A 14,897-nucleotide genomic window follows, 5' to 3' on the forward strand; every position below is an offset into this window, starting at 1 on the left:
AGTGCAGCTCGTCAGGGTACTAGCGAATCGGGCACCAGAAACAACGGATATTTTTAAAATATGCAGTAAACACATTTTCCAGAAAACTCCCTAGCTTTCAAACGATTTTTGAAAACAATTTGCAGTTCAAATTATGCACTTTCAAGATTACTATAATTAAAATTAGAGGAAAAAAATCTTTCCTTTCCTAGACTGACTAGTACCAGTGCCATGGTTTTTCTGTGGTCTTTTGACCCTATTGTCTTTCATCACGTACAGGTAGAACACTGAGGTGTTGTGTTCACAAATCGCAACTCATGCAATCTACTGTCATCTGTAAAATGAGGATCTGCTGTGAACAGGACAAGGGTTGTAGTTTGCTCTATGACTTAAAATTATTAAATGTCTACATCACCAAAATAAACAGCTTTAACTCATTTCCCCAGTGCTAATCTCAAATTTTTGACCAGGAAGCTTGCTTTCATCCATTGCCCATTATCGCTAAGGGCTAGCAGCCTGTGAATGACAGTTTAAGTACAGCAAGTCACAGCTGATAGGACTCCAAAAAGTTTTCACATTCACTTTCATCTTATTCCAGGAATGTGTCTGGGATTGTATGTAAAAGCTCATTCCACTCAGTTTTCAGAAACTGAGAAGCAGAACCAAATTAAGCTAATCTGACAGATAAATAATTCCAGAGAGGTGAAAACTCTGTCCTAATCATTGACTCTAGGAACAAAAGCAGAAACTTTCCCAGAGCTTCACTATCTTGCCTAGGCTAGAATTGCTCACATTTTAGCTGTTTAGACACTGGCATATCTTTATTTAGCTTTTTTTTCTTTTTTTTTTTTTTTTTTTGCTTTTCTAAAGCTTATTATTGAGCACATTTTCATAGGGAAAGTTAAACAACTGGATTTGAAAAAAAAAAACCCTCACTTTGGAGGAGACATTTGACACTGAAACCACTGTTATTTTTACAGGCTTGTGTTTTTAGAAGTTGATGAACTGTTTCACTTCAAAGTTAATAAATAAAATGTTTAACTCACCTCTAGTAGATGCAAAGAAAATGTATGCAAAGTTACTTAACTGAGAAGAGGAATTTGTCAAAAGAAATATTTAATGATTTTGTAATAAACAGTACTTTCAGCCAAACTGTTAAAATAGGTGAATATCAAGCTTTTTGATTGTTACAATCTGCTGAGTAATTTTAGAGAATGCACAAGGTCAAGGCTTTGCAAACATTTTACTGCTCAGAATGCTCTTGGTAGCAGCACCTGGCCTTGTTCCAGTTCAAATACTGCTACAGAATTGCGTGGCATATATTGTGATACACTTGACACAGTTTGGAAAGGGCAACCTTTGAGATCTCTCCCCAAAGATTTACTTCCTGCCTGCCAAGTCAATCTTCTCCATATGCACAACAAATGTTATTTTAATTATTGTACCTGCAACTGCTAGGACAGAAAAATCAGGGGCAAAAAAGGTAAGGAATGAGGATTTTGTGCTGAAAAAAAAAATACCCTGTTCTTAGTAGCATTTTCCACTTGCTTCTGTAACAACAGCACAGGGAGCAAGTTCAGTTTGGCGCTCTTCCCTGACTCACTTGTCCTACAGCAATAGTTGGACTTTTACTGCATGTTCCTTACCACAGTAGCCTAACATGCAAGGAAAGGTGAACAGAGAATTGCAGAGGAAAGAGGAAAAGAACTAGCAAGGGAAAAGGGAACTATTCCTCTTAATGCTGGAAAGAGAGATGACAAACTGCTGGACAGATAGGCAAGGCAAAGTGGAGAAATGCACGTATACTTCCTACTGCCAGGAAGCAAAAGTTTCCAAAATATTCAGCCTTTCCTTCATGGACATCAGAAGTACCCTCCTTTTTGTGACATCCACATCACATTCAGTAATATATCAATACCTAAGTCACGTTAAAACTACAGTAAAGAGTACTGTAAGGCAAAGTAAGAAAAATTAACAGTGACACGCTTACTGTTTTTGGTTTTTATGCATATCTAATCAATAGATAATAATCCTACAGATATTCCTAAATTGTTATACAGGTATACTACTTGGTAGTACTGAAAACTAAGACTTTACAACCATTTGAACAAGACCACATTACTGGATCTGCCAATGGAGAGTACCTTTTGAAAAAAGATGCCAGGCAGACTCCTCTTACATTCCGATTTTTTTTTTGTTGTAGCTGTGCCTAAAAAGGGTATGTCATGCATGGTTCTCCATTTTCAAAGCGGTACAAATGAACCAGAATCATTATAGCCAGTGGACAACGGTGCCCTTTAGGCAAGTATTTTTTCTCAATTGGTGAACACAGAAAGTGAATGAGCCAAAACACCAAATCCCGATTTGTGAATGGCCAGGGAACTGCTGTGTGGTGTCTATCTCCACTTGCAGGTCCATGTACACCTCTCTGCTGCATGTCAGCTCTCCAAACCAAAACTCCATTTCTCACAGGACCAGCAGTATTCCTTAGCCTTACGTGCCTTGCCCTCCCCCTAGAGTTTTGCACCACTTCTGTATATGTCCTGCAATGGCAGGACAATGTCCATGACATGCATCATATTGACATTTTTTAACAATGTAGACACTCAGCCTCACTTTGGCCCAATTACACCCCTGGGCACTACTGAGTACATTCAGTACCATTGCACATAGAAACTGAAACATCCTTGTGAACATGAGAACAGCACCTGAAGATAGCTGCCTGAAAGAAAGTGCCCAGTGTCTGCAAGAGAGCTCTTCTCTTTTCAAACTTGTTGAAAGGTGAGTCACATTGATCTCACAGCGAGTCAGGCTGTGGGAGATAGAGATTTCTCCTCCTCTCTGAATACTGTCATTTCAGTAGCAATGGATAACACCTTACATGCTGCAGCTGATTCAGCTAAAAATCTTGCTGGCCTTTTTAGTATCCGATCAATAGGTTTGCCTCAGTATTTCATTCACACTGCACAGCACCTTGGAGTGGCTGACACACACTACAGCTTTGCAAATGGAGCTTAGGCTCGTGCCTTCCACTGCTCTGTTTACACCCACTCACACACTGTCCCTCCTGTCACTATAGAATTGTCTGTCCAGCTCCTCCCCATTGGAGAACATTGGTTGAATAATCATAAACAGATGAAAAGCAAATTGGAGAGATTAGTCTTGAAAGGGTTCTACTCCTCTGGCTTAAACAGAGACAGGCTCAAGGCCACTGCAGAATGAGTTTAGGTTGTAACAGGTCTGTTCAGCGAAGGTGAAGCAAGGCTCCTTGGTTATACATCAGAACTTATGGTTATGAAGGTGCTGGCCCTAATATTTGTGTGCAACATTACATATTTTTTTATATTTCAGTAACTCAAAACAGCTGTAACTGTGATAAAAATAATCTTGTGGTTCTTCCATGCTATGTTCATTTTAAGTTTACAATCCAGTTTTGAAATTCACCAAAAGAGATAAAAAACCGGAGTAAATCAACTAGTGATATTCTGAACGATCTTCTTAATGAGCACCAAACAATTTCAAGACACTGACAACCAAGAAAGCCATTAATTCTACAGGTCATACTTACGCAACCAGAGGTGTAACTTTTGTTATGTACAATCACTGTAAACAACAGCTTTAAAACTTAGGAAGTCCATCTTGCCGACTGCTGAAGAGGAGACAAAGATTTACCAAAGGTTGGAAATGCCAGGATGAAACAGCAAGCTGTTGAATGCTATGTTTTAGCTGAACTGTATTTCTTCGTCACTTACCATATTTCTTCCTCTTTTACACAAGAATTTGAAAAGGATAACTGCAAGTTCTCTTCTTATCTCCCACCTAAGCACACAATGATGCTTAGAGATTTACAAACACAAGAAAGACATCTGTTCTTGCACATGCAGAAAAGATGCTGCAAGTGTAATTGTGTTCCTTTCCTTCAGAGACCTGATACACTGCAAGTTTAATTTTCATTATTTGTTGATTTTAATATGTATTTTTCCCATTGTTTACACAAAAATAAATACAAAAGTTAAGAAAACTTTATTGATATTATACCTGTAAATAAATCAAAAAATTATTCTAAAAAGTGCGTATCTGTAATGTTAGTTATTGTAATAACTAATTTTCCTTTCAGGACATAATTCTTTTGTCAGTCATGCAGTTGAGAAATTGATATGAACTGTGTCCTTACAACCGAGGGCAGATTCTGGTATACCAGTGATTTTAAAAGAAAAACGGACTTGGTTTGAATACCACACTTCTGAAAAAAAAAAAAAAATTTTTTTTTGTTTGTGGTAATTTACTGATTATGGACTTGGTTTGAATACCACACTTCTAAAAAAAAAAAATTTTTTTTGTTTGTGGTAATTTACTGATTAACTTAAGTATGACTCTGTATCTTCTATAAATAGAACATCATTATCAAGATACTCCAAAATTATATTTCCACCATTGTACAATGGATATTCTTTATCACATAGCCATGTTTCTAATGTGTGTTCAAATGGCAATGCTTCTCCAGAGGCAGCATGGCATAATCTCAGTTTCTGTAAGACAAATAGCACAGAAGTTAATATCAAGATTTGCCTATCTGAGATGCAAGAAGTGGGGTGAGGGAGGGACAAAAGGGAAAAAATAAGCAAAATCAAAACCCAACAACCTGGGAAATGTCTGTTATTATTACTGATTTACCTGAGATGTTGATTTGTTGTTGTTATTTTTAAGGCTTGCTAAGGAAGCTGCAAAATCTACTACTTTGCCAATACTCCACTTACTGCAAAAGAACATGGGCTTGCTTTTCTCTTTGTTCCCCTTTGGTAAAAATACTTGAAAGTAAATTCTTTCTGTCTAGAAAAACACAGAAAATAAACAAAAAATTATTCACAGAAGAAACACGTAATTCCAGTCATACACATCTAATAATTTTTCAGTAAAAAACTTAAACTTCAACCCAAAAATTACCAACCGAAACTTGTTCCTATTCTGTCAGGACCAAGGCCCCATTTTACTGCAGAATATAAATGATGGAGATTAAGTCCAATTCCCTCCAGCTGCAGGCACACACACAACGGCCTGAAGTTGCGCCAGGCAAGGTTTAGATTGGATACTAAGAAAAAAATATTCACTGAAAGGGTTGTCAAGCATTGGAATAGGCTGCCCAGGGAAGTGGTTGAGTCACCATCCCTGGAGGTATTTAAAATATGTGCAAATGTGGCACCTGGGGACATGGTTTAGCAGTGAGTTTGGCAGTGTGAGGTTAACAGTTGGACTTGATGATCTTAAAGGTCTTCTCCAACCTAAATGATTCTCTGATTCTGTGATTCTATATGATGGACAGTAAGTTCAGAAGGGTGGAAAGAACATCTTTTGCCAGAGTCCCACAGCTAGACTGTATATAGATAGACATGAAAAGGTGTCTGGGAAGAAAATGGTGAGTTTAAATAAGCAGTGCTGGCTTTTGGCAGCAGTATAATGTCTCAAATTGGAATGCAAAGACGGTTAAAACAGAACAATTAACCATGCTAGAAAGACCTGCTTCACAAACCAACATTCCAGTCACACAGCTAATCCTTTATCCTGGTTTTCCTCCTTTTATGTACTAAACAGTCTTTCAATATCTACTAGACTGAAATATTTGTTTAAGAAATTTCAAGAGTAACCTATGAGGGAGAAATTCTGAACAGGATTGGGACAATCCCTTCTTCAGGTTTATTTCTTGACATTCAACAGAAGACACAGAGCAAGCATGACTGGTATATTCATCAGTTAAGACTACCTTTGCGGAGTCCAAGCCTGACACCATCAAGACAGACAAAAGTGGTCTTTTTAAAGGATTTATTTATGCCTTCCTTAGAAAAATTTGGAATGACCCTTCCCCGAGCTATGTTCATAAAACTGAGTCTGAATTTCAGCCTGTGCATTTTCCTCAAAACTTGAGTGCTTTCCACACACACAAAAATCCTTAACATCCAGTAATATTAGAAACAGCCATGGGAAGCAGGACCTGAATCTTGCCAAAATGTAAATGACCACAACTTGTACAACAGCTAACAAAACAGCCAACCTATTATGGACACACACCAACATAACTGAACTTCCTACAGTGGCTCCTCCAGTTCTAAAGATGATCAGACAGTCTCTCACGGTTCACGGGAACTTAAGTCACAAACCAGCTCATTCTACTGCTGCATCCCTAACTATGCGATATGCCTCCTAAATTTCTGTACTATATAAAAAAATACTGGTCAGTCATGGACACAATAACTAACACTATTGTGCAGCATGGCCCTCCTGTTTTAAGCTGGTCAGTTCTAAGAAGGATAATTCATATCAGGTCTGACACCAAAAGAAGCAATCATTTGCAGGAAGCTAATCTCAACAAAGAGGTCAGAGAAAAGATATTTCTAAGATAGCCTGATTTATCTGATCATAGAGTAGAAAGGTCAAGAAGGACCTCTGGTGTCATGTGGTCCAAAACCATGCTCAAAGTAGGTGGAACTTTAAAGCTAGACCTAACTATAAAGGTAGATCATATTGCTGCACATCCCAAAGATGTAGATTCCACAGCTTTTCAGAGCAGCTGGTTCCAACGTCTGACCACTCTCACTGTGGTTTTTCTTCCTATTATATCTAATTGGACTTTCACACGTTGCAGCTTGTGCCCATTGCCCCCTGTCCTTTTGCTGTGCCCCGCCAAGAAAAATGTGTCAATCTTGTCTATATAGTCATGAAGAACTAATGTGCCTAAGAGGCATTCCAGAGACTTCATATTCAAAAAATACATCAAACTGGAACAAGCTGAGCAAAAGAAAGCTAGAACGAGTCTAGGAAACAATAGAGAGAGGTGCTGAAGGTTAACAGACTTATCAGTGTTAGAATCATCACTATTCAACATGATTAAACGATTAATATCCAAATGAGAAAATGAATAGTAAGAGAAATTAGCATACAGTAATTTGTGCTACACTTTCTAGAGCTTACTGGCTTTGGAATTAGGAAGCAACTTTTAAAATTTTCTTATATACATTGAGGGTGGATTTTTAAAATTATATTCCACAATATTTTAAATTAATCACTTTCCCTCCAGTACATATTTATTAAAGTGGTACTCTCTGTGAAGAATGCTACAAGCAGGTCTTTGTATTATGACTTCTGCCTAAACAGACTTATCTAATTTCTAAGCATGATAAAGTATAAAAAAAGAAATTCATAAAGCACTAGTAATGGAATAGCTGTAGTTGTTTTAAGAACAATAAATAAATGTACTCTAAGATAAGACCTAACAAAAATATTATCATATGGAATGTTTTCAGTATTATAAAATCAATCTAACAGGCCTAAACTTGGTGTGCTCTAACATAACAGTGTGGTGAGAGTACTTTTTAAATACAGTTCTTTTAAGAGGCTGCATAAATACAGATCTAAAGTGAAACCCTAGATGAAAGAATCAAGTTGTTTCCAAACCCAACATAATCCTGATATGTGGAAAAGACCTGAACATCAGGTTTGACTGGCCACGGTAGTGAAAAACAATAAGGAATCTATGAAATACTTTAAGAATCAAAGAAACTAAAGGCTGAAAGAAACATGAAGCAAATGTCAAACTCCTTTTCAAACCCAAAGGCAGGAACAACTGACCTGAGGCCCTTCATACCTCACCCGGAAATATAACAACTGTCTATTAAATCTGAGTAGCAGAAATACAAATGAAACTTTGCAGAACACAATGCTCAGTTTCATGTGAGACAGGTTCAGTCGTGCAAGCTGTGTCCTGCCTGTGTCAGAACCCTCTCAGCACCCAGCATAAAAAGCATCCCTTTGTGATGGGTTTGCCATGTGTGACTGGTAGCCCCTGCTCCTGACCCCTGTTAGTTAGCATAACTAACACTGTTTTATAAGGCAAATGGACATTCGCCATGATTGATGTGGTCACTAATCAGTCCCCTCTCTCCTCTTCCTGATGGTCCTGGAGGTCCTGCACACCAGGCAGACAACTTCTACCTCTCCCTATCAGCCTCAAGGCTCCAGGGCTGACTACTCCCCTCCTTACCAGCCTTGAAGGTCCCAGGCACCCAGCCAACCCAGTGGTGATGATCCCCGTCACAGAACAGGGAAGCACAGCAGCACACAGAGCACTGGCCACAAAATCAAGCAGTTACGAGCCCTAAGTGGGACTTGGACTAGAACTGCTGTTGGAATGCAAAGTCCGTGATCTCCCAGTGGCCAGGGATGCCTCCACTGTCATCTACTTCCTCTGAGGACTGGGTGAGTAACTCGTATTCTTTTACATGTTTCGAGTCTAGATTATGACTGTGACATTGACACTGCAAGCCAAGTATTAAGATTTGACCTGATCCGCAGAGGGTCCAGGTGATTAGGAACCATAAGCTAAGCTGTGCTATAAAATTCTGTGCTAGGCTACTCATAAAATTGTGCTACGCTGATTCTGATTATAAAAATCATGTGCTACTCTGATTATAAATTTCTATACTAGACTGATCATCAAATTTTGTTAAAATAATAAAGCTTTAATTGTAATTATGACTTAGTGCTGTCATCATTCCGCCAACGATTCCGAAAAGAACCCGTAGCGTCGGGTGACATAATAAATTGGCTGTCAGAATTCTTGGGTCAGACTCATTTCCCTGATAAATGGGACTCCTGGACAAAGCGGTTTACAGAAAACAGAATGGCAAGATCCCAAGTTGGACAAGAAGTGGCTAGAGATAATAAGCAATGATCCAAAGGCTATATCAATGAGTTTAATAAATAGAAGGATATGTGTAAAGTGATGGACAGACAGAAGGAAGGAATGTGCTGCCTATTAGCCAGAGTATGGAAAATTGAGAATGAACAAGTTGAAACATTAGAAGAAGAAATTATAAAGTTGAAAGGTGAATTGTCAGAGAAAGATTTAGAATTAAGCATAACCAAATTAAAGGCTGATAGTGAGCCTGGAAAAAGAGTGTATCTTGAAAAACAATTAGTGCCACAAGTTACAGAAAAAGCAAGAAAACATAATGAAAAACTGTTAAAAGGTAGTCATGTAGATCCCATAAAGGTCTGTGTAGCTATGTATGATAGTGACTGGGATGGAGACATTTGGGACAGCCCAGGTGAATCTGATGAGGAAGTAATTGATCCTGCACCAATATGACCCCTGACTAAAGAAGAAATCACTACTGATGATCCACAGGGGAACAATCCACAGAGAAGAGATACTACCAACATTTGAGATTCTAGTGTGGATTATTTGCAAAAGATTCAGGCAACAAACCAAAAATGACCTGGGCAATCAACAGTTAAATGGTTGTGCTGCCTCTGGCATGATAAAGCAGCAAAAGTACCTTTGTTTGCAGGAGAAGCAAGAGACTTAGATTTAGGTCCTGGAATTTTTCTTACCCTCAGGGAATGTTGCTTGAACCTAATGGACCTTAGCTATTCAGTGGGCAAGAGGGATCCACTATCAAGACTGGAGTGAGTACAATTCTTTGGTAGGGTCGAGATGAATTGCAGAAACCATAATTACAAGCGGCTATTATAACCTTATTACATCAAGCTGCAGCTCCAGGTGACGAACCTAGTCCTCGGGACATCCCTGCTATGTCCTCCGATTTGATGTCTGATGGGATATGAACTGCAACGTCAGAGAAATTAAATCTTTATGCAAACATGCCAGGGTTCACCTGTAGAACTCCCTTTTTCACAAGTGCTCCACAAAATGCAAGAATTAAATCATGACCCTCCCATTCAAAGGGAGCAGCACCAGGTCCTAACTCCCTCGGTCCCACCTGGAGGTCAAACAAGTGCCCCACAGGGCCATCAGGCCACTTTAAACAAATAATAATACCATCAGGAGACTTCCTAATTGAACTGAAAGTGCCTGATCCGAGTAAAACAAGTGGTGGCATGCCCGCATAAATCACGGGTACACTGGTGATTTGCTCCGTGGTTTGCCTACAGAAAAATGATGATTGCTAGCGAAGGAAGGGGAAAAGGAGGAAAAGCTATCCACATCTCTACCTAGTGCCCCTCCCATAAATGGAAACCCCTTTGAACCACAAAAATATCCTGACTTACTTCCTATTAGAGAGCAGTATCAGGGAAACTAGACAAGGAGCTCAGACTGGCACAGGTGCAAGTGGCCCTACCCTCTGCCACTCAAGGACTGAGTTCCACCCTTCGGGCCACAGTAAACGACAAATTAAAAGACTGATTTCCTCATAGATACTGGAGCACAACTATTCATGACTAAAGCAGAATCATGTCTTGGAGCTATCCCTCAGAAACATTAGAAAATATTAGTAACTGGAGTAAATAGAGCAGTGGTTCCTTATTCAATTGTTAAGGTAAAATTAGAACTTCCCTTCTGCCTCCCCGTGCCACCCAGAAATAGCAAATGCGACTAGAAAACCTACATATATTTGTCACAGATATTCTGTGAGCTGGATACACAGCAACACTAACTGGGCTATTGAAACACCTCATGAAGAAACAATGCTAGGGCCCCTGCTAGGAGGTCACCTTTTTGGGGACCAAATGGATAGAGGGTAGGAAATAAGTCCCCTGCTCCGCCTGGCAAATTGATTATGTTGGACCTCTCCCTTGAACACACAAGGGCTGGCATTATATCCTTACTCAGGTTGAAATAATATCAGGCTTAGGGAAAGTTTTTGCTTGCCAGGAAGCTAATAGTCTTACCACTGTGGCAGGATTTAATTAATAGTTTGCTGACACTCCCATGCCCTCTGCTGTGCAGTCTGAGAATGGCACTCATTAAAAAAAGTAAAATTCCAGGAATGGCATGAAGATCATGGAGTTGACTGGTTGTTCCACCTGTCCTACAGACCCCAAAGTAATGGCACAGTTGAGAAGTGGAATGTTTTACTAAAATGAGCTCTAGGGCAAAGTTTATATACAGGAAAATGGGGTAAAGCCCTACCTAAAACTGTTTGACAGTTAAATAACTGGCAGACACCCACCGGCTGCCTGGTGGAACAAGCTAATTTTCCTGCTCTCTAACCCATAAAACACCTAAACCCCCTACTGTCAGCCCATCGTTTTTCTCAGGGTGACACTGTTAATTACCCTTTGATGGTTAAAATATCTGTCACTTTACTAACTCCCTAAGAAAAGGGCATGTGGAAAACTGTTTCTAAATGGGGACTCCCTTTTAACTTTCACTGAGGTTGCATAATTCCCTAGAATTAGTAATTTATTATAGCTTCAGGTAATGAACGATATTTGGACAGATTCTTTGGCCTGAACAAATCTGGAGTGCACCCAAGGAATCATCACTTTACCTTTGTGGAAACTTCAGCTGTAGAAAGATGATCACAACACCCACTGTATTATGCTTAACCTTTATTTGTACCCTCTTCCTCCCTGTTTCAAGAATGATCATCGTCTCATTCAGTTCATGAACATCATTTCTCAAATGGGCTATGAATCAAACTGTTGGTATTGTTTACTAGGCTGACTACTTCCCCTCCTTACCAGCCTTGAAGGTTCCAGGCACCCGGCCAACCAAAGGATCCCCAAAAGAAACTATCTGTCCCCATAGTGTTGGGTGACAGCCGTGTGGCAGGCAAATACATTTCTGCTATAAAATAAAGGAATTTGACCTAACCGCTCCAAACTCCACACAGACTCCTTATAACAGACATAGACTAGTGAGATTGCTTTTAGGTACCAGGCTAAAATAGATGTATAAATGACTCTGGGCTTGAAGAATTAAATCTAAAACCAAACTGAGGGAACTAGATGAAGATCAAGAAATTTAGAGAACTTCCCATTTTCTTTGAGAATTCAATTATTGAAAACAAACATCACTGACCTCTGGCAAGGACTTGTCCCCACACGCATGCATTTTCAGTTTCATCAATGCCACTTTTGCTGCTGTCTCAATGTTTTTCGCTCCTTTACATTTTTTGCTTTTTGCTTCTCCACTTTTTTTAGAATCTGAGAACAATATTCCTGTTAGTATGATGATTCAGACTGCCTCCTGAACATATCTTGGAATTAGCCTATTGGGCCTCATTGTATCTCCAAGGCTCCCATCCCTTTCACATCCCCTTAATATCGTCCTGGGGCCATGGTATCAGCTACTCTTATTCAAGAATACTTGGAATTGTAATAGTTCTAGCAGAACTCTTTTACACTGCAAAGTAGATGAACACTGTCTCAAGGTAAACACAAGTTGCAAAAGCCAAATTGATACAAATTCCTAAATTTCTAGTCCCGTGGCCATCACAGCATTCATATGGCAACAGCTTCAGGTCTTCCTTTCTACATGTAATACCACTGTCCAGTTAGGCACTGCTGTTTATTCTCTTTCCTGTCCTAGAGTTTGTTGAAAAGCTGCAAAATGTTACATTGTAGGCTCACTTTTTTTTTTTTTTTTTGACATCTTGGTTGTGTAGATATAATCCCAGCAGACTGGCATGTACACATAATATGATACACTTGCATTATTCGCACATGAATTAATATGCAAATAATAATGGCTAGGTACAATTGTGGTGGGTTAGCCCTTGGCTCGGGGCCAAGCCACACACACCCACTCACTGCATTCCAGCACTTGCAGAATGAAAACAAGATAACAACTTTGAAAGAAACCTGGCCCCTATTTAATGTTTAAAGATAATCTTTATAGACATACGCTACTGTTGTCTTGCCTCAGTCTAGATGAACGGTATTGCATGCTAACGTGTATTTAGGGTAATTTAAACAAGGAACCCCCATCCTGTCTTCTTATTTGATCAAACCTGAACCCTCAAGAGGAGGCTGCAGGCTCAAAGAGCCTTCTGAAGAAAACTGTAGAATATATATCCCAGTGTACTTGCCTATAATATGTTTAACTAGTTGCTGGGTGGCAGCCATTCGAGGTTTTGGTGTGTCCAGTTTCTCACACTCATGGTCTGATTGATGCCGGTGTCTGTAAACAACAGTGTAAAACTTTCATTACCTTTTCCATACACTAATGAATATTTATGCTTAAACACTCTGTTCCACTTACCTTAGACAAAAATGTTTTTCACAGTAGGGGCATAAAACTGGCAAAAGCTCCTTTCCGTTGCAGTCCTTGTATGAGCATGGGTAAGATCTGTGCTGATCTGGTTTCACAGAACTGTTTCTTATATTCACCTAGGCATTAGTACAAAATATTTCGTGTAAATAAACAGATATTACAGATAAAAGTCACCACCCCAGCTTTCCAAAAGAACTGTGCTAGCTCTCCATTCCATGGGCAAAACTAGTCCAGTGATTCTCTCCTACTTTTGTCCGGGTTAAGTTTAGTTCAGAGTTAGGAAAAGAGCCATCATTCTACTCAAACTCAATTTACTTCTGACAGGCAGAAAAAGAGCAGGTCCATTTTTTCAAGCGTGTCACATTCTCAGTTAAGTAATTCATACTTATATACTATGGGTATATATCTAATCTGAAAATAGACAGTTAAGTTGCACAAAATCTTAATTTTAAGGTAGTCATATTATTAGATTACCTCAGAACACCCATGAGCATCCCGGCTCCTGTGCTGAAGGCTTTGTAGCAAAAGAAGAAAATATCACACTGTTATTACCATTTCAGGAAAAGAAAACTGCACATCAAAACATTTGAGTGTTTAAAAAGTGATCTGGCCAGTTTTATCATGGGAGCACTCCAATTAAATAATTAACCTTCTCCAGAAATTTGTGCTAACCTATGCATTTCACATCTTGAAGAGACTGATCATGTTCCTGAGTATGTAAAACGTTTAGCTCTTGGAACGTATGCCCCAAGACCGCAAACCATTTCAAGAGAATAAGGGCATTAGCACACTTAATAATTCCGCTCAAAGGAACTGGAGTTTGTTTGTTTTAATGGATTTTGAATCACCTTCCACAACAGCAGAAATCCCTTGAAGGTTTCGAACATGTTACATGAAATCTGCCCTTATCTCAGCTGCCTTCTACTAATCTGAAGCGTAAACCAAAGTGCAGGCCCTGATTTGAGACCTTGAAAGAGACTTTTTTTTTTTTATACAAGAAAAAAATACACCCCCCCTCCCAACTAATCCATACAAAACAGGGTCTAAACCAGATGGTTTTGAAAACAATCTACCTGTATTCCAGAGACATTCCCACTGATTTCAAAACTCCACAACAGTCACTTGGGAAAAAAGTAGCAAGTTCAGTGAAACAATTATTTTTAACTAAATGTATCTGACTTGAGTCACAGAATGTTTTATACAATATTTAGGTCTATACAACTGCCACAATGAGATCTTGTGGGAAAACTTACCAAAAGACACCTGAACAGCCATCACATACAAAGGGGAGAAAATCTGAAATAAAGAGATTTGTTTTCAGTTTGACAAGATGGTCATTGTTATGCTAATAGTTTTTAGCTTAATTTTTACATAATTAACTTTTGCTTACCTATATCACGAGGTAGGTACCTTTACAAGGACACTTAGCAACTGCATCTACACAGTACCTAGAAGTGGCTTTTGTAACACAGTTACACTGTTAGCTCCTCTAGTTAGTACTACTGAAAAACATATAAGTAGATTATATACATTCCAGAACTTGTAATTATGTTTTAAATTCAATTTTTTTCAATATCACAGTTTGAAACCAGAACATTTAGCTAGCCATCAAACTTACCAGTTATGATTTCGTTGCAAGTCCACTCAGAATACTATTTACTGACTGCTGGAGCAGTGGACAATTTATACTTTTATATGTGGACTGCCAGATGGAGGAGATGCTATCTCTGCCAAAAAGCCTGCATCTCCTCCAGTTGACAGTCCTGATGATCCTGCTCCTTCCTCTCTGTCCTCCATGTCACACATACTGTTTTCATGTAATTTAAATTACACATACTTCTTAAGTCTCTGCACACATCCCCCATCTGCTACATCAATTCTGACAGATAAAATCATGTCACTGCCT

The 14,897-nt window shown here is 39.0% G+C and overlaps 1 protein-coding gene across 1 annotated transcript; it reads right to left on the reverse strand.

Annotated features, from left to right (window-relative positions):
- Positions 1–4,311: 4,311 nt before the first annotated feature.
- ZFAND1 (zinc finger, AN1-type domain 1) lies at positions 4,312–14,287 on the reverse strand (the record flags this gene model as incomplete). The annotated part of the gene is made up of 7 exons (XM_010080149.1): positions 4,312–4,508; positions 4,654–4,809; positions 11,798–11,922; positions 12,807–12,898; positions 12,980–13,107; positions 13,466–13,505; positions 14,245–14,287. Coding segments are annotated over 7 exons (755 nt in total), but the record flags the coding sequence as incomplete, so codon positions are not given.
- Positions 14,288–14,897: the final 610 nt, after the last annotated feature.

Source organism: Pterocles gutturalis, unplaced genomic scaffold (assembly GCF_000699245.1).
Source record: "Pterocles gutturalis isolate BGI_N339 unplaced genomic scaffold, ASM69924v1 scaffold2124, whole genome shotgun sequence".
In the NCBI taxonomy this organism is placed as follows: Eukaryota; Metazoa; Chordata; class Aves; order Pterocliformes; family Pteroclidae; genus Pterocles; species Pterocles gutturalis.